This window comes from Pogoniulus pusillus, chromosome 8, assembly GCF_015220805.1.
Source record: "Pogoniulus pusillus isolate bPogPus1 chromosome 8, bPogPus1.pri, whole genome shotgun sequence".
NCBI lineage: Eukaryota > Metazoa > Chordata > Aves > Piciformes > Lybiidae > Pogoniulus > Pogoniulus pusillus.
The window spans coordinates 4,753,513-4,768,704 of NC_087271.1; the positions used below are offsets into that span (position 1 = coordinate 4,753,513).

Sequence of the window (15,192 nt, forward strand, 5' to 3'; positions counted from 1 at the left end):
TCCATGATCATCCAGTCCAACCTAGCACCCAGCAAAGCAGGGACATCTACCTAGCCTGTATCAACAACTCATTCTAGAGGCCATCAAGACTTGTCAGAAGCAGAATTTGTAAGAGAAATGCACCAGAAATTGTATTATGGTGAAGGTTCTCAATTCAGATTCAGTGGTGCAAAAAATCAAGAAGGAAGGCCTGGTGAAAATGATGATGTGGTTGCCTCTCAACAAAACCCAGTACAGCCCAGCCACACATAAATGAGTGTGTAAGTATGTGTGTGTGTGTATATATATCTGTATGTGTGTCTGTATGTATGCAGTTCTTAAGCTTGTGTGGCTCCCTCTGTGCTACTCCTAAGCTGCCTAGTTATGGGAACATCCATGCTGCAGCTGAGTACGTGACTACACGGGTTCACTGGAAAGGTCTTCCTCTGGCATGCCTCAAGAGAAGCAGTGCAGATGGTCTGGCATGTAGCTTTGAATTGGATTTTAAAGGTCAGTAGTGGCACAGCCTGTATCTACAGTTGGGCATTCAAGGGCATCATTCTGAAGTTCACATTACTTTCAGTGTTATCCTTGGTCTTTTAACCAGTTACTCTCCAAGGAAGTTAATCTTCAAGTAGAGTTTTGGAAAGAACAAGCACCATGGTTGGGCTGGGTGCTAGGTTGGACTGGATGATCTTGGAGGTCTCTTCCAACATGGTTGATTCTATGCTTCTATGGCACCCACATACTGTAGAATTAGCCTTTTCTTTTGTCAGCCAAGAGTTTCCCCAGCATCAGTGACAATAAGTCTGAGCATACTGGTCCTAATGAAACCAGAAGTGCAGAGACTTACTGACTGGAAATGGGGAGAATGTGCTCTGTTAGGTCTAAAAGTGTCTTGAACAGCATGTTGCCAATTTTAAAATGCTCTGAATTCAAAGAGAAGCTCAGCAGGAAAAAAGAACCCAGAGACTAAAGTAATATGTCTGATGTCTAAATATGAAGTGATTGGATAATTATAGAATCATAGAATGGTTTAGGTTGGAAGGGACCTCAAGGATCATCCAGTTCCAACCTCCTGCTGTAGGCAGGGACAACTCCCACTAGAACAGGTTGCTCAAGACCTTATCCAACCTGGCCTTGAACACCTCCCAGGAGGGAGCAGCCACAGCCTCCCTGGGCAACCTGTGCCAGTGTCTCACCACCCTCACTGCAAATAACTTCCTCCTAACATCTAGTCTAAATCTCCCCTCTGCCAGTTTAAACCCATTACCCTTTGTCCTGTCACTACCAGACCTTGTCAATAGTCCCTCCCCAGCCTTCCTGTAAGCCCCATTCAGATACTGGGAGGCCACTCTAAGGTCTCCTCAAAGCCTTCTCTCTCCAGGCTGAAGAGCCCCAACTCTTGTAGCCTGTCCTCACAGCAGAGCTGCTGCAGCCCTCTGAGCATCCTTGTGGCCCTCCTCTGGACTCACTCCAGCAGTTCTATGTCCCTCTTGTGTTGGGAGCTCTAGAACTGTACACATTACTCCAGGTGGGGTCTGATGAGAACAGAGTAAAAGGGGAGAATCCCCTCCCTTGCCCTGCTGGCCACAGTTCTCTTGCTGCAGCCCAGGACACAGTTACATATATTATATATATGTATATTTATATTCACACACACACACACACACATATATCTATGTACATTTTAAATGTAAATTATAATTTACATTTAAAATAAATAAAAAAACCAACAAACTAACATGAAAAATAAAATAAATGTTAAATTTAAAGGACATTATTTAGGGTATTTCCCAAGTTTGTGTTTAAATCAGTGGTGGTAGGGCAATGCTGCTCATTAGCTCCTCCTGCTACACTCAGTGCTTTATTCAAGCAGATCTGTGTTAAAAGATGGCCTTCCCCAAAACAACCATTAGATGAAATAGGCTACCTTTAGGCAGTGGTGGTTTGTTTTCTTTCCCTCCCAATGCTTGTCATAAAGCATTGTAGCTAAACTGACGTTAATTGAAGTAACTGTTCCAGAATTTGGCTATGTGCCCTTGGAAGCAGAGCTGAAAGTCTTTCCAGTCCACTGAACAAGTTACTAGATCTGTCTGTTAGGGGCTTTTATGTAAAATCAAACATGTATGGTGCATGAACCATAACCATCTGAATTCCTCTAGTCTTGGGGTGTTTTCCTTAGCTTTGGACTAGCACTGGGCTAGAGATGCTCTTAACTGTGGCTCAGCAAATGAAGTGATATGGAGGGGACTAGAGGAATCTGTCAAAACTTAGCAAAACTCTCAAGAATCCCTCAAAATGGAAAAAACAGCAAAAAAGGCTCCTGAAAGAAGAAGCCATCTCTAAAGACAAGTGAATAGGGCAGGAGGGATGCATAGCAGGTAGGGTGGTCTGTAATGAAGAACATGGCTAGTCAGAAAGCATCTGGAGTTTGCCAGCAGGGAGGGTGAAGGTACAACATGACAACTAGCATTTTAGAGGCAGAAGAAAGAAGCAGCTGAAGGACTTTGCTGTGGAACTAGCTAATCATAGTGTATTTTCCATAACAATTAGAAAGAGGTATCACCTTTACTAGATCCTGGGAATGACAGTGGAGGCAGTCTGCACAACCCTTTACTTCAGTTAGCAAATTCATTGATGAAAGTATGTTCACAGGCTCACAGGATGTTAGGGGCTGGAAGGGACCCAAAGAGACCATCGAGTCCAACCCCCCTGCCAGAGCAGGACAATGCTATCTAACACAGATCACAGAGGAACACATCCAGACAGGCCTTGAAAGTCTCCAGAGAAGGAGACTCCACAACCTCTCTGGGGAGCCTGTTCCAGTGCTCTGGGACCCTTACAGTAAAGAAGTTCTCCCTTGTGTTGAGGCAGAACCTCTTTTGCTGCAGCTTGCACCTTTGCTCCTTGTCCTATCCCTGGGAGCAGTGAGCAGAGCCTGTCCTCCCCTTCCTGGGCAGCCCTCAGATACTTACAAACATTTATCAAATCCCCTCTAAGTCTTCTCTTTTCCAGACTAAACAGCCCCAGGTCCCTCAGCCTCTCCTCATAAGCCATGCCCTCCAGTCCCTCAGTCATCCTCATAGCCCTCTGCTGGACTCTCTCCAGCAGATCTCTGCCCCTCTTACACTGGGGAGCCCTATACTGAGTTCAAGATGGGGTCTCAGCAGGGCAGAGTAGAGGGGGCACTGCTGTTCAAGACAATCAGTTATCAGAGCAGAGCTTATATCCAGGCTGAATAAAGTGAACAGAATGCTGTGACTGATACCATGAATGAGACACTTTGTATATGCTGATTTAAGAAGTGAATCACTGAGACTATTAGAAAAGGTAACTCAGAAGAGTATAATCTGTTGAATGATGCTGATTCTATAGGAAATGGAATTTTAGCTGGAAGCAACCAACCACAATTTTGCACCTTTTTTAAAACATTGACTTGAAAACAATTCTTTGGCTAAGTTGAGGTGACAGAGAAGTAACTTTCAGGCTTGAATTTGCTTTCCTCTGAGTAAGGCATTTCCAAAAAAGCTTTCAGTTCGTTGCCAGGCTGGAGTGCAGGGCATGTTACAAGCAATCTAAGAAAACTTAAGAGCCTGGCAGTTCTGATTTTGTTAATTAGTATTTTGTTCTTCATGTCTACATTGATATTATTGATGGAATCCTTTGGGTATGGCCTGGTATCTGTTGTTTTTTCTTATTTAATATAGCTGTGGACTTTTGTGGTCTGAGTAGATCTGACATCAAGCATAATCAGTAGTTGATTTCTGCAAGTATGAGCTAGTTACTGAATCTTTCCCACTCTAGGCTTCTGTGCCAGGGGAAGTATAAGCTGGATGTTAGGAGGAAGTTCTTCACAGAGAGAGTGATTGGCATTGGAATGGGCTGCCCAGGGAGGTGGTGGAGTCACCATCCCTGGAGGTGTTGAAGAAAAGCCTGGATGAGGCACTTAGTGCCATGGTCTGGTTGATTGGCTAGGGCTGGGTGCTAGGTTGGACTGGATGATCTTGGAGGTCTCTTCCAACCTGGTTGATTCTATGACTCCATGATCTGTGTAACTTGCTCCTTTGCCTGCCATTGTATCCTTTATGCAGGTGCCCAGAAATACCATGATGACAGCAAATATTACTGATCTGAGCTCTCATTACAAACTTACCACACCCTTGCCTGGAGAACCAAGGGTGCCTACACCTGCACTACATTTTTCAGAGTATCATCTATTCTACCTAGTGTATATTACTCAATAGAGTAGCTCAGTCTTACAGCTGTGCTGTTCTCTATGCATTTTCTTGGAAAAGGCTCAGTATTTTATATTGAGAATACACAGAAGCTTACTACAAGATGGTAGAATTGTTAAGAGTAATATGTAAGAGATGATACAAAATTAATAAGGAAAAAAGTAATTAGAATCATAGAATCAGTCAGGGTTGGAAGGGACCACAAGGGTCATCTAGTTCCAACCCCCCTGCCATGGCCAGGGACACCCTACCCTACATCAGGCTGGCCAGAGCCTCCTCCAGCCTGGTCTTAAACACCTCCAGGGATGAGACCTCAACCACCAATTGCAGTAGGCAGCCTGAGACTGAACAACCTGTTCGATATGAGCAAACAAGTCTGACAGGTTTGTGTTAATAATGAGATCTCAGATCAAGAATATTTGCTGTCACCACAGGTATTAATGTATTCTAAATGCTCTTATTTCTGTAAATCCAATTTCAGAACTGAAGTCCAAACTCAAGTAAGATGCATGTATGGAAAATACACTGAGCTTATCTCCTTGCAAGGCATGCCGTACAACACAGCTTAAAGTGTTTTCCTAAAGGAGTAGTTCTACAAAGGCTGTCCATGAAAAGCTATGTATAGAATCATAGAATCAACCAGGTTGGAAGAGACCTCCAAGATCATCCAGTCCAACCTAGCACCCAGCCCTAGCCAGTCAGCTAGACCATGGCACTAAGTGCCTCATCCAGGCTTTGCTTGAACACCTCCAGGGACGGTGCCTCCACCACCTCCCTGGGCAGCCCATTCCAATGCCAATCACTCTCTCTGCCAACAACTTCCTCCTAACATCCAGCCTAGACTTCCCCTGGCACAACTTGAGACTGTGTCCCCTTGTTCTATTGCTGGTTGCCTGGGAGAAGAGGCCAACCCCCACCTGGCTACAGCCTTCCTTCAGGTAGTTGCAGACAGCAATGAGGTCTGCCCTCAGCCTCCTCTTCTCCAGGCTGCACACCCCCAGCTCCCTCAGCCTCTCCTCATAGGGTTTGTGTTCCAGGCCCCTCACCAGCTTTATTGCACTTCTCTGGATGGACACCTTCCAGCACCTCAACATCTCTCTTGAATTGAGGAGCCCAGAACTGGACACTGCACTCAAGGTGTGGCCTGACCAGTGCTGAGTACAGGGGCAGAATAACCTCCCTTGTCCTACTGGCCACAATGTTCCTGATCCAGGCCAGGATGCCACTGGCTCTCTTGGCCACCTGGGCACACTGCTGCCTCATCTTCAGCTACTCTCTACCAGTACCCCCAGGTCCCTCTCTGCCTGGCTGCTTTCCAATCACTCTGTCCCCAGCCTGTAGCACTGCTTGGGGTTGTTGTGGCCAAAGAGCAGAACCCTGCACTTGGCCTTGTTAAATCTCATCCCATTGGCCTCTGCCCACCCATCCAGCCTGTCCAGGTCCCTCTGCAGGGCTCTCCTACCTTCCAACTGATCCACAGCTGCTCCTAGCTTGGTGTCATCTGCAAACTTACTGATGCTGGACTCAATGCCCTCATCCAGATCATCAATAAGGATATTGAACAGGATTGGGCCCAGCACTGATCCTTGGGGAACACCACTAGTGGCAGCTGCCAACTGGATGTTGCCAACTGGATCTCTGCTTTTTAATAGCATACATCAATAATTTAAGAATAACATTGTCCAGTGTTGTGATTGGCACTTAAGAAGAGTGTACACAAAGCTGCAGTCCTCTGTACTTAGTTGGCTTTCCCAGTTGTTGTGGCTCCATTCTTCTAGGTCACTTTACAGCTTCGGGAGGGTGTTTCCTAAAAACACATCAGTGAAGTGGGCTGCTTGCTTTCAGGATTTGCTTAAGCCACTGTTATGCTGAGTGCTGTATGCTTTACAGTGAAACAAATAGAAATAGTAACTTTATGTCCACAGTTAGAAGGATTTGTTTGGTTAGAAGGCATTGCTGCAGACAGACCACCTGCTTCTGAGGGAGTGCAGGATGCAAACACACATTTGTGTTATCTAGATCAGCTTTTAAGTTTGATAAGTGACTTAAAAGTCTGAAAAAGGCTCAAAAGGGGTCAGAACATTAAAATTAATTTCTCCTGGGGAAAAGTTGTAAATAAATAAACAGGAGTGCATATCTTGTGCATAATTACATAATATGTTTTTCCCTGGGTGAAAAGGCATAGATGCAGAAGCAGCTGGATAGGTGTTTACACAATTCCACATCCATAGGCCTGGCATTTCCTGTTCACCCTACTTTCAGCTGTTCCAGTGATGAGTGTGTACTGACTTAGGACAAATATGCCCATTTGCTTCTTTTGCTTGTCTGAAAAGCTGAAGAGGGCATAGCCTAGCATGAATAAAAGCATATGCTGTGTGTGATGCCACCAGGAAGCTTTGATGAAGGAAATGAGTAGGGGCTATAGGAGTACACACATTACAGTGACCTCCTCAATGCTAACCCCTCGTATCACCAACATTTTGTGCTGTTTGCTTCTCTCAGCATGTAAGCTTTGTGGTGTATTTAGTTGATGAATATGAATCAGTCATACTGGCAGAAAAGGTGGTTACTAGGAAACTGTTTCCAGAAGCTGTAGTCAGCACACAGCTAGGTAGGCAAATGTTGGTGCCTTCCTCTGTTTGACAACAACCCCAAGCAGTGCTACAGCCTGGGGACAGAGTGGATGGAGAGCAGCTAGGAAGAAGGGGACCTGGGGGTACTGGTAGATAGTAGGCTGAAGATGAGCCAGCAGTGTGCCCAGGTGGCCAAGGGAGCCAATGGCATCCTGGCCTGGATCAGGAACATTGTGGCCAGTAGGACAAGGGAGGTTATTCTTCCCCTGTACTCAGCACTGGTCAGGCCACACCTTGAGTACTGTGTCCAGTTCTGGGCTCCTCAATTCAAGAGAGATGTTGAGGTGCTGGAAGGTGTCCAGAGAAGGGCAACAAAGCTGATGAGAGGCCTGGAACACAAACCCTATGAGGAGAGGCTGAGGGAGCTGCGGGTGTGCAGCCTGGAGAAGAGGAGGCTCAGGGCTGACCTCATTGCTGTCTACAACTACCTGGAGGGAGGCTGTAGCCAGGTGGGGTTGGTCTCTTCTGCCAGGCAACCAGCAATAGAACAAGGGGACACAGTCTCAAGTTGTGGCAGGGGAGGTCTAGGCTGGATGTTAGGAGGAAGTTGTTGTCAGGGAGAGTGATTGGCATTGGAATGGGCTGCCCAGGGAGGTGGTGGAGTCACCGTCCCTGGGGGTGTTTGAGGCACTTAGTGCCATGGTCTAGCTGACTGGCTAGGGCTGGGTGCTAGGTTGGACTGGATGTTCATGGAGGTCTCTTCCAACCTGGTTGATTCTATGACATATGGGTTATTTCTCTATCTTTAGTGCTATTCCCAATGAGATGGGGAAAAGGTAATCCATATAGGAGCCCTCGTTATTTTGCATTCTGGATTCTTGGGTGTCTCTTTTAGATAGAATTATGAATCTCCAATTCCAAACAGAACCAAGCTAGACCTTTAATGATGGGAATCAAACAATGACAATAAACCCAGTAATGTTCCTGAGGCAATTTGAAGTGTTAGGCTAAATTATGCTACTGATAGAAACTCAGCTGCCTTTAAGATTGGTAGTCACTAATGAAAAATCCAAAGCTGCAGTCCATGCTTACAGTGAAGCATCACTGATTCTTGGAAGTATTGCTGTGAACTGGAGGTTATGTCCAAGAGCAGTCTCCTGGTTTTCAGAGAAATCTTTTCACACCATGCTGTGCACAACGTTAAGAAATAATAATCCTGGAACTGTCTTTCTTTGCTTGGGCTTCACCATCACCCAAACGTTCTAACATGAATCTTAAACTCATCCCCAGAGGCAAACGCTCCCTTAACTGAGCTACCTGGGTTTGGTTCCTGCACCTTGAAATGAGAGGGACACTTTTATTTCAGACAGTGAAAGGTATCCAGTGGGCATCACTAATGGATGGGTGCTCTTCAGGTAGTGAAATAATAATGTCTTATATTCAGAACTGCTGAAGTTGCAATTTTTACTCCAATTGTAAATTAAAGTTCTATGCAGCTTCCCCTACAAATCAGCCACCTCTGCGCTCCTGTTTCACTTGCTTTCTTCTTGGATAACATGCACTGACCCTTCTAGGTAATAGCCAGTGTGTTCCAGTGCAAATATGATAAACAACAGACTCAGCTTTCTGAACTGGTGGTGAAAATAGCTTAGTACTGGCGTAATAGGAATTGTGTCTTCTGAAAAATGAATTTCTTTATAATAGGAAAATGTCCTAGCTTACTGAATGATTACAGTACTTATTGTCTGGTTGGGTTTTTCTTCTTAGGAAACTCAACAACAACATTATTAATACCACAGCCAAGTACATGAAGATTGATGTTCTGCACTGTGAGAGTTCTTAAGAGCTCTCCCTGTGAATGCATTAATATAATTTCCTTCAGTAAAAATACTGAAGGGGCATAAGCTGTGGAACTATTTTTTTTTAATTGGTTTTTGTTTGCTTGCTTGATTTATTTTGTTGGGGTTTGGGGGTTTGGTTTGGTTTTGTTCTGTTTTATTTAATAAAAGAACTCCTTTTTGAGAAGTGAGGTAATAGCAGATGAACAGTAAGTTGTTCTCTTCTGCAGGTGCACCAAGTGCACACTTACTAGCTGACCATGTGGGAAGTAGTGCATGCTATCTTTATATTAAATGAGTACAATTTAAGCTCTTCTCTCCATTCAGAATTCTGGAAGCACATAAAAATGTTCTGAGTCCTGAATGTTTGTCTGTAGATCAAAGTGTTTTGAAGAGTAATATGCACTGCAATAGCAGCAGAAACAGACATATAGCAGCAGTGTTAGCTTCCTGTGCCTTGGAGAGCTAAGAAGTCTTCTGGTTAGGTTCTTAGGTGGAATAGTTAAAAGAACTCCAAAAAGAATCCTGTGTTCAAACCCAGGAACACAGTCCTCAGATTCTCTAGGTTTCATCTTCGATGAGAAAAGCACTTCCTTGTGGGGTGAAGCAGGAGGATGGATTGCTGTTCATGTGAAAGATGCTCTTTGAGAGGACTTCTCCCAGACAACTGGTGCCAAGCTCTGCACAGGGCTTTTAAATTTCATCTGACTTGCAGTGAAGACCCAGTGAGAATACCTAAGCGAGGCCCTGAAGCATTTTTGTCATGCTACAGTATTGAAAAGGGAAATTTCAGTGCCCAAAATAGTCTGGAGCCTCTCGGAGGACTCCCTGTTCTTTCCTTAATAGGCCCCTTATGAACTTCATGGATTTCAGCTTCAAATTTGAAACTGTGTTAAATCTGTATGCAACCAGAACTACCATTTTTAGAGCTATAGCTGGGTGCCTTTTGAACAGCTGTTACACTGAACTTCCTCTTCCTGACAGTCACCTTCTCTGCTTCAGATTTTTCTTCTTTGCATATTTCATGACTTGTTTCTTCTTTACCAGCTTGTGACTTGCCCATTGCAGGGAGAAACAGCGGTGTTAACACTTTGGGGTTTCTACTTATTGACTGAAGTTACTCCAGTGACCATAATAAAACTGGAATGAAACCTAGGAGAGGTTCCAGGATAGTAACAGGCTGCTCTTCTGTGACTGTGGAATCACATTGCTCAGAAATGGGTGAGCAGACACTGAGAGTTAACCACATTCAGCAGTTAATGATTTAGAGCATTCTTAAGTCGTGCAGGCTAAATAATTATACATGATTTCCATATTGACTCATTATTACTACTGCAGGAAACAAGGCAAATTAGTTTCCAAGTAGCTATTTGAGGTTTCCATTTAATTTTGCAGTGCATGTGAGTTGTATTTTCAGCAAAAATGGTGTCTGATGGTAACCCTTGTTTGTACACAGTGTCCCTGTTACAAAATCTCACAGCTGGGATATACTGCTGAGAAGCATTAAAGCGGTGCACTGTTGCTACAAACAAGTCCTTGTAGTCTAGGAAGAGCAAAGATTGCAGTGGCTAGTTCTGTAGTCTTATTATGGGTGAAAACTCTAGAAAATCTAGACACATGGCCATTCCAAGGATCACAGAATCAGTCAGGGTTGGAAGGGACTTCAAGGATCATCCTGTTCCAAACCCCCTGCCATGGCCAGGGACACCCTACCCTACAGCAGGGTGCCCACAGCCTCAGCCAGCCTGGCCTTAAACACCTCCAGGCATGGGGCCTCAACCACCTCCCTGGGCAACCCATTCCAGGCTCTCACCACTCTCATGCTCAAAAACTTCCTCCTCATGTCCAGTCTGAACCTACCCATCTCCAGCTTTGCTCCATTCCCCCCAGTCCTGTCACTCCCCGAGAGCCTAAAAAGTCCCTTCCCAGCTTTTTTGTAGGCCCCCTTCAGATACTGGAAAGCCACAAAAAGGTCACCTGGGAGCCTCCTCTTCTGAACAGCCCCAACTCTTTCAGCCTGTTCTCATAGCAGAGCTGCTGCAGCCCTCTGAGCATCCTCGTGTCCCTTCTCTGGACACACTCCAGCATCTCCACATCCTTCTTGTCATAGGGACTCCAGAACTGGATGCAGTACCCAGGTGGGGTCTCACCGGAGCAGAGGAGAGGGGGAGAATCACCTCCCTGGCCCTGATGGCCACACTTCTCTTGATGCAGCCCAGGATCTAGTTGGTCCTCTGGGCTGCAAGTGCATACTGCTAGCTTGTTTTGAGCTTCTCATCCACCAGCAAAGCTTAAGCATTCAAAAGTAGATGACCGTTTTTAGATGTGCTTTTAGTCTGTAATTTGCTTTGCACTGATGCAGTCAAACATCCTGTTATTTCAAGCAAGCAGCACAGGTAACAGATGCTTTCTGCAACTGTCCTTAATGATACTATAATTAGCTTCTGTCTGGGATTGTACTTGGCAGCCTTCTGAATTTCCTTGTGTGAAATTCCAACAATTGAAACCCAACAGATGTAGCACATAGAATCATTACAGAAATTAAAAGCGTCAAGTTCATTAACTGCATTGAAAAACAAAGCTTTTTTTCCCCCACATCTATTTAAATGTTCAAAAAGGAACATAAAAATGCCAGTTAGCTTGAAACCTGCTGAGCTCGATTTCTGTGTGCAGCAGCATTACATCACTATAAAGCACTTGCTTGCTTACACTACTGTGGTTATCAAATGATGACCAGCAAAAGCACCCCCTATAACAGCAGTCTGCAGCACATCCTATTAGTGGTCATTAGAGGAAACTCCCTACCTGTAGAAAAGCAACACGGAGATGCCATCTAGCAGCTGCTCTTAGAAATGACCTAACATTTAACAGTTCCTTCTCTCAAGAAACTGCATTGAAGTGTAGGAGGAAACAAGGATTTTATATTTCCTTTTAGCTGGCTTCCTTCTGCTGAAAATGAAACTTTACTGAAATACAGGGTCAGGAATAATTGTATTTTCTTTTATTTTTCTGTGTAATTGAAGAGAAAAAACAGAATCAGATGAACTGCTCCAAGATTTAAGAAGCCTCTTAATATTGGTATTCTGCAATTAGCACTAGGAGTGTTTAAAATCAATCAGCAGTGAATTGTCTTCCATTCGTTAAAGAAGAGTATTCAGTATTTGATGCCATGTTTAGGGGAACAGAGAAAAAAAACAAAGAAATACAAAAGCACAGGGGCAATAAATTACTATGGCTGCAAGAAAATGTTAACTGCTCCAGAGATGCTAGAATAAACTCTGGGTGTCTTTGCTGCATATTTTACCGTAAGATGGCGATGCTTAAACACTTTGCTATCAGTAAAGAACCTAGCAAGTGTAGTCTGAAAGTCCTGTCAGAATAAGAGTGCCTGTGCACAGCAGCCTTGAGTCACCAAGGGCCTGGTACTGAAGCAAAGCTGTTTTTTTTTTCCCCCAGGCTTTCTTTTAAAGTAGTTGATCAGTAAAAAATGTTACTACTCAGATATTAATTATGTAGGACATTGTGTATACTTTGAAAGGTCTGATGTGATTTATTTTCTCAAGCTGAATAGTTTGTGACTGTCAGGGGCGTGTAAAAAGTTGCCTGTGTAGCTATGAGCATATTGCAGGATTCTTTGGGGAAATTTAACATCCCTTCCTTTCCTGCAGTTAATTTCATATATATATATATATATATACACATATTTGCTTCCCAACCTACAGGGAAGAGAATTGTCATTCCATTTCAGTTTAGCAGAAAGCAAGATAAATAACTGAGCAGCACTTCCATTTCTGAAGGGAGATTTCAGTCACAACTTGTATTTATTTGCTAAAATACCCCCAAGCTCTGTAAACATTTTAATGTAGTTTTTTTCACATATATGTGAAATTTGTTTTCACAGTTGGAAAAAACCCTAAATTGTAATCTGCCATATGGCATCTTTTTTATGCTTAATGTGGTGCAGCATCTTAACCAAGGATGTGAGTAACCATTTGATCTCTCTGAAAACTCAGCTCTGATCAGCATCAGACTGATGAAGGGCTCTTATTTTTACATCATCTTAAGGAGTTCTGAGCTTTCTGGCTCCTGATCCTTTCACAAAAATGAAAAGAGCCTGCAATGAACATTTTAATATCCCTGGAAATGTCACACAGAGTGATGAATAAAAGGCCATTCTTATGCCCTCTGCTCAGCATGCCACAGCAAAAAGGGCTAGCAGCAAAGTTTCAAAAGTTAATTTATGCCATTTTATCCCAGTGGCTCATCCAGCTTCTCAATGCTGGATGGCAACAGACACATTAAGATGGAGCATTTCTTCCCACTGTTATTTTGGGGCATATCTCTGACCCTGAAACTAAAAGAATAATTCTTCCAGCTGAAGTTCATTTGCTTTATTAGAGGTTTTATCCTTCTGTAGACAGAGAGTGATACTGATTTTGCTAACTGTAACAGAAGATAGAAAAATAAAGAGTAATGACATGTGAAAATCTGTGATTATAATGTTGCAATGATCTGTGATTCCTGCAGACGTGGGACTCCTGAGGGCTGCCTAATAAAGTCTCTTTAAGGACATCACAATAGCTGATACTTTCAAATAGCCTCTATTTAATTATATCAATATAATTAATGATTCAGTCAACATTCTTAATATTTAATCACCTCCTGCTTTCTTGTCGCTGTATTTTAGTAGTTAAAAACTGGCCAGAACACTGCAGCTGTAAATGAGATTTCCACTGAATGGCTATTTAAGTTTTACCTTTATGTTTTGGAATAGGAACACTCCTTCTATAGCGTAGGAAATTTAATACTCGCTTTTGAATGATCAGTTTATGTGATTAATGCTTTTATTTTAAAGGCAACAACCTTCCAGAAGAGATGAGCATTGCTTCATATAGCTACCTGGTATCAGGAGGAAGATGTTCACCAACATCCTTATAAATAGTGATGGCACAGTATGGACTACGACTGGTAAGGGACTGCAATGCCTTAAGAATGTTTTCCCTCTTGCTACTTTTTAGTAACGCTGCTAGTGAGGAGGTTGCCCATCACCCTGCCACAACGAGACGAGCTCCCTATCTGGTGGTGCAGCACTACAGGCATCTGCAGGCCTAGGGGAGGGTTTGCTCTTTACTGCTTTTAAGTGGTAGGGTGCGATTCTGATTTCAAAAAACGACTTCACCCGAACCCACATGCACAAGCCAGGCTGCATGGCTAAACCACGTTGTTTACTTTGCTGATTGTATCAGTAGCAGGTGTGATCTGTTGGTGACCTGAGCAGACGTGCCAGTAACGGCACTCTGCAGCAGGCTGGAAGCGCGGCTGTGGCACCGGAGCCGGTGGCTGCACATGACGCCATCGGCTCTGCTCCCAGCGTCGATTCCCGCTTGCAGTGCCTAGCTGCTCCCTCAGAACCGGTGCAGTCACCGAGCGCTGGCACTGCCCCTCTGCCTTCAGCCGGGGAAAGCGCTGCTCGCTTCAGCTGGACAGCTCCGGCCTGGAGCGGCGGCGGTGCTGTCCCCACGCTCCCTTTGCCCACCTCTGCTCCGTGCCTCTATAGAACTCGTGCGTGAGGTCCTGGGGGGAGATGGAGGGTGCGGGGTACGGGAGTGCGTGCTTTGCGCACCGGTGCCGTGGGCTCCGCTGCAGTCTGCCCGCGTCCATAGCCCGTCTGACCGCTTGTGCCCCCGCTTCCGCGCCGCGCACCGCGCAGTTGGTAAATCCCGGGACCAAGGCCAGCCGTCTCCGCCACGAACTCTCCCACCTGGTCGACCAGACAACCAAGGACAAGCAACCCGCCTCTCCCCGGAGCCATCCAGCAGCCTGGCAGAATCACATCGCCCGCTAACGCATCCGCCGTGTGCGACCCGGACCGCCTGCTCTGCTCCGCTCCGCCGCTGCGGGGCCGCACAAAGTCGCTGTCCGCGGGGACGCCGGGGCGCGGCGCCTGGCCAGTTCCTACCTTGGACGGATCGAGGCCGGCCAGCAAGGACAGCAGCAGGAGATTGAGGATGTTAGCGGACGCCCGCATCCTGATCCCGGGGCTGCCTCTCCGCGCCGCTTCTCTTGGTCATTCACTCCGCTCCCGCTGCAGCGACCGCGGCGGCAGCCGCGCGTTGTGCCCGCCCGCCAGAGCCCGAGTGGAGGCGGCAGCGGCAGCCGCCCGGGGGACGCTCATTCCGCGGGCGGCCTCGGCGCGGGGAGGGCGGGCAAGGACAGCGCCTGCCCGTGCTGCCGGAGCGGCTCCGTTCCTCCGTCCCTCCCCCGCCCCTCCCCTCCGCCCCCGCCAGCCCCCGCCAAAGTTTAGCCCGGGAGCCGGCGGCACGAGCGCGGCTGGACGGGGGCGCGGAGGGGGCGGCGGATGTGACGTCACCGCCGCCCCGGGGGGCAGCGGCCCGGTGCCGGGGGCGGCCGCGGCTGAGTCGCGCTGCTGAGCGGCTCCAGCAGCCGCAGGCGCAGGGCAGGTGCAACCCGGGACGCGCCGTGTCTGGCTTCGGGGGAGACTCTCGGTGCCCCCTCCCCCCCCACACCCAGCCTTGTGCCTCCCCGGGGGTGGCTGGCGGAGGC

General features: G+C 46.1%; 1 protein-coding gene across 2 annotated transcripts in view; it reads right to left on the reverse strand.

Moving 5' to 3' along the window:
* The window catches only part of OLFM3 (olfactomedin 3), a 51,600-nt gene extending 36,763 nt beyond the window's left edge, over positions 1-14,837 (reverse strand). Inside the window, exon 1 of one of the 2 annotated variants that reach the window (XM_064147069.1) lies at positions 14,588-14,837. In XM_064147069.1, the coding sequence (XP_064003139.1) occupies positions 14,588-14,656 (69 nt within the window). In that variant the 5' untranslated portion in view covers positions 14,657-14,837. The remainder of the gene's footprint in view (positions 1-14,587) is intronic. The other variant, XM_064147067.1, reaches the window with a different exon arrangement.
* Positions 14,838-15,192: the final 355 nt, after the last annotated feature.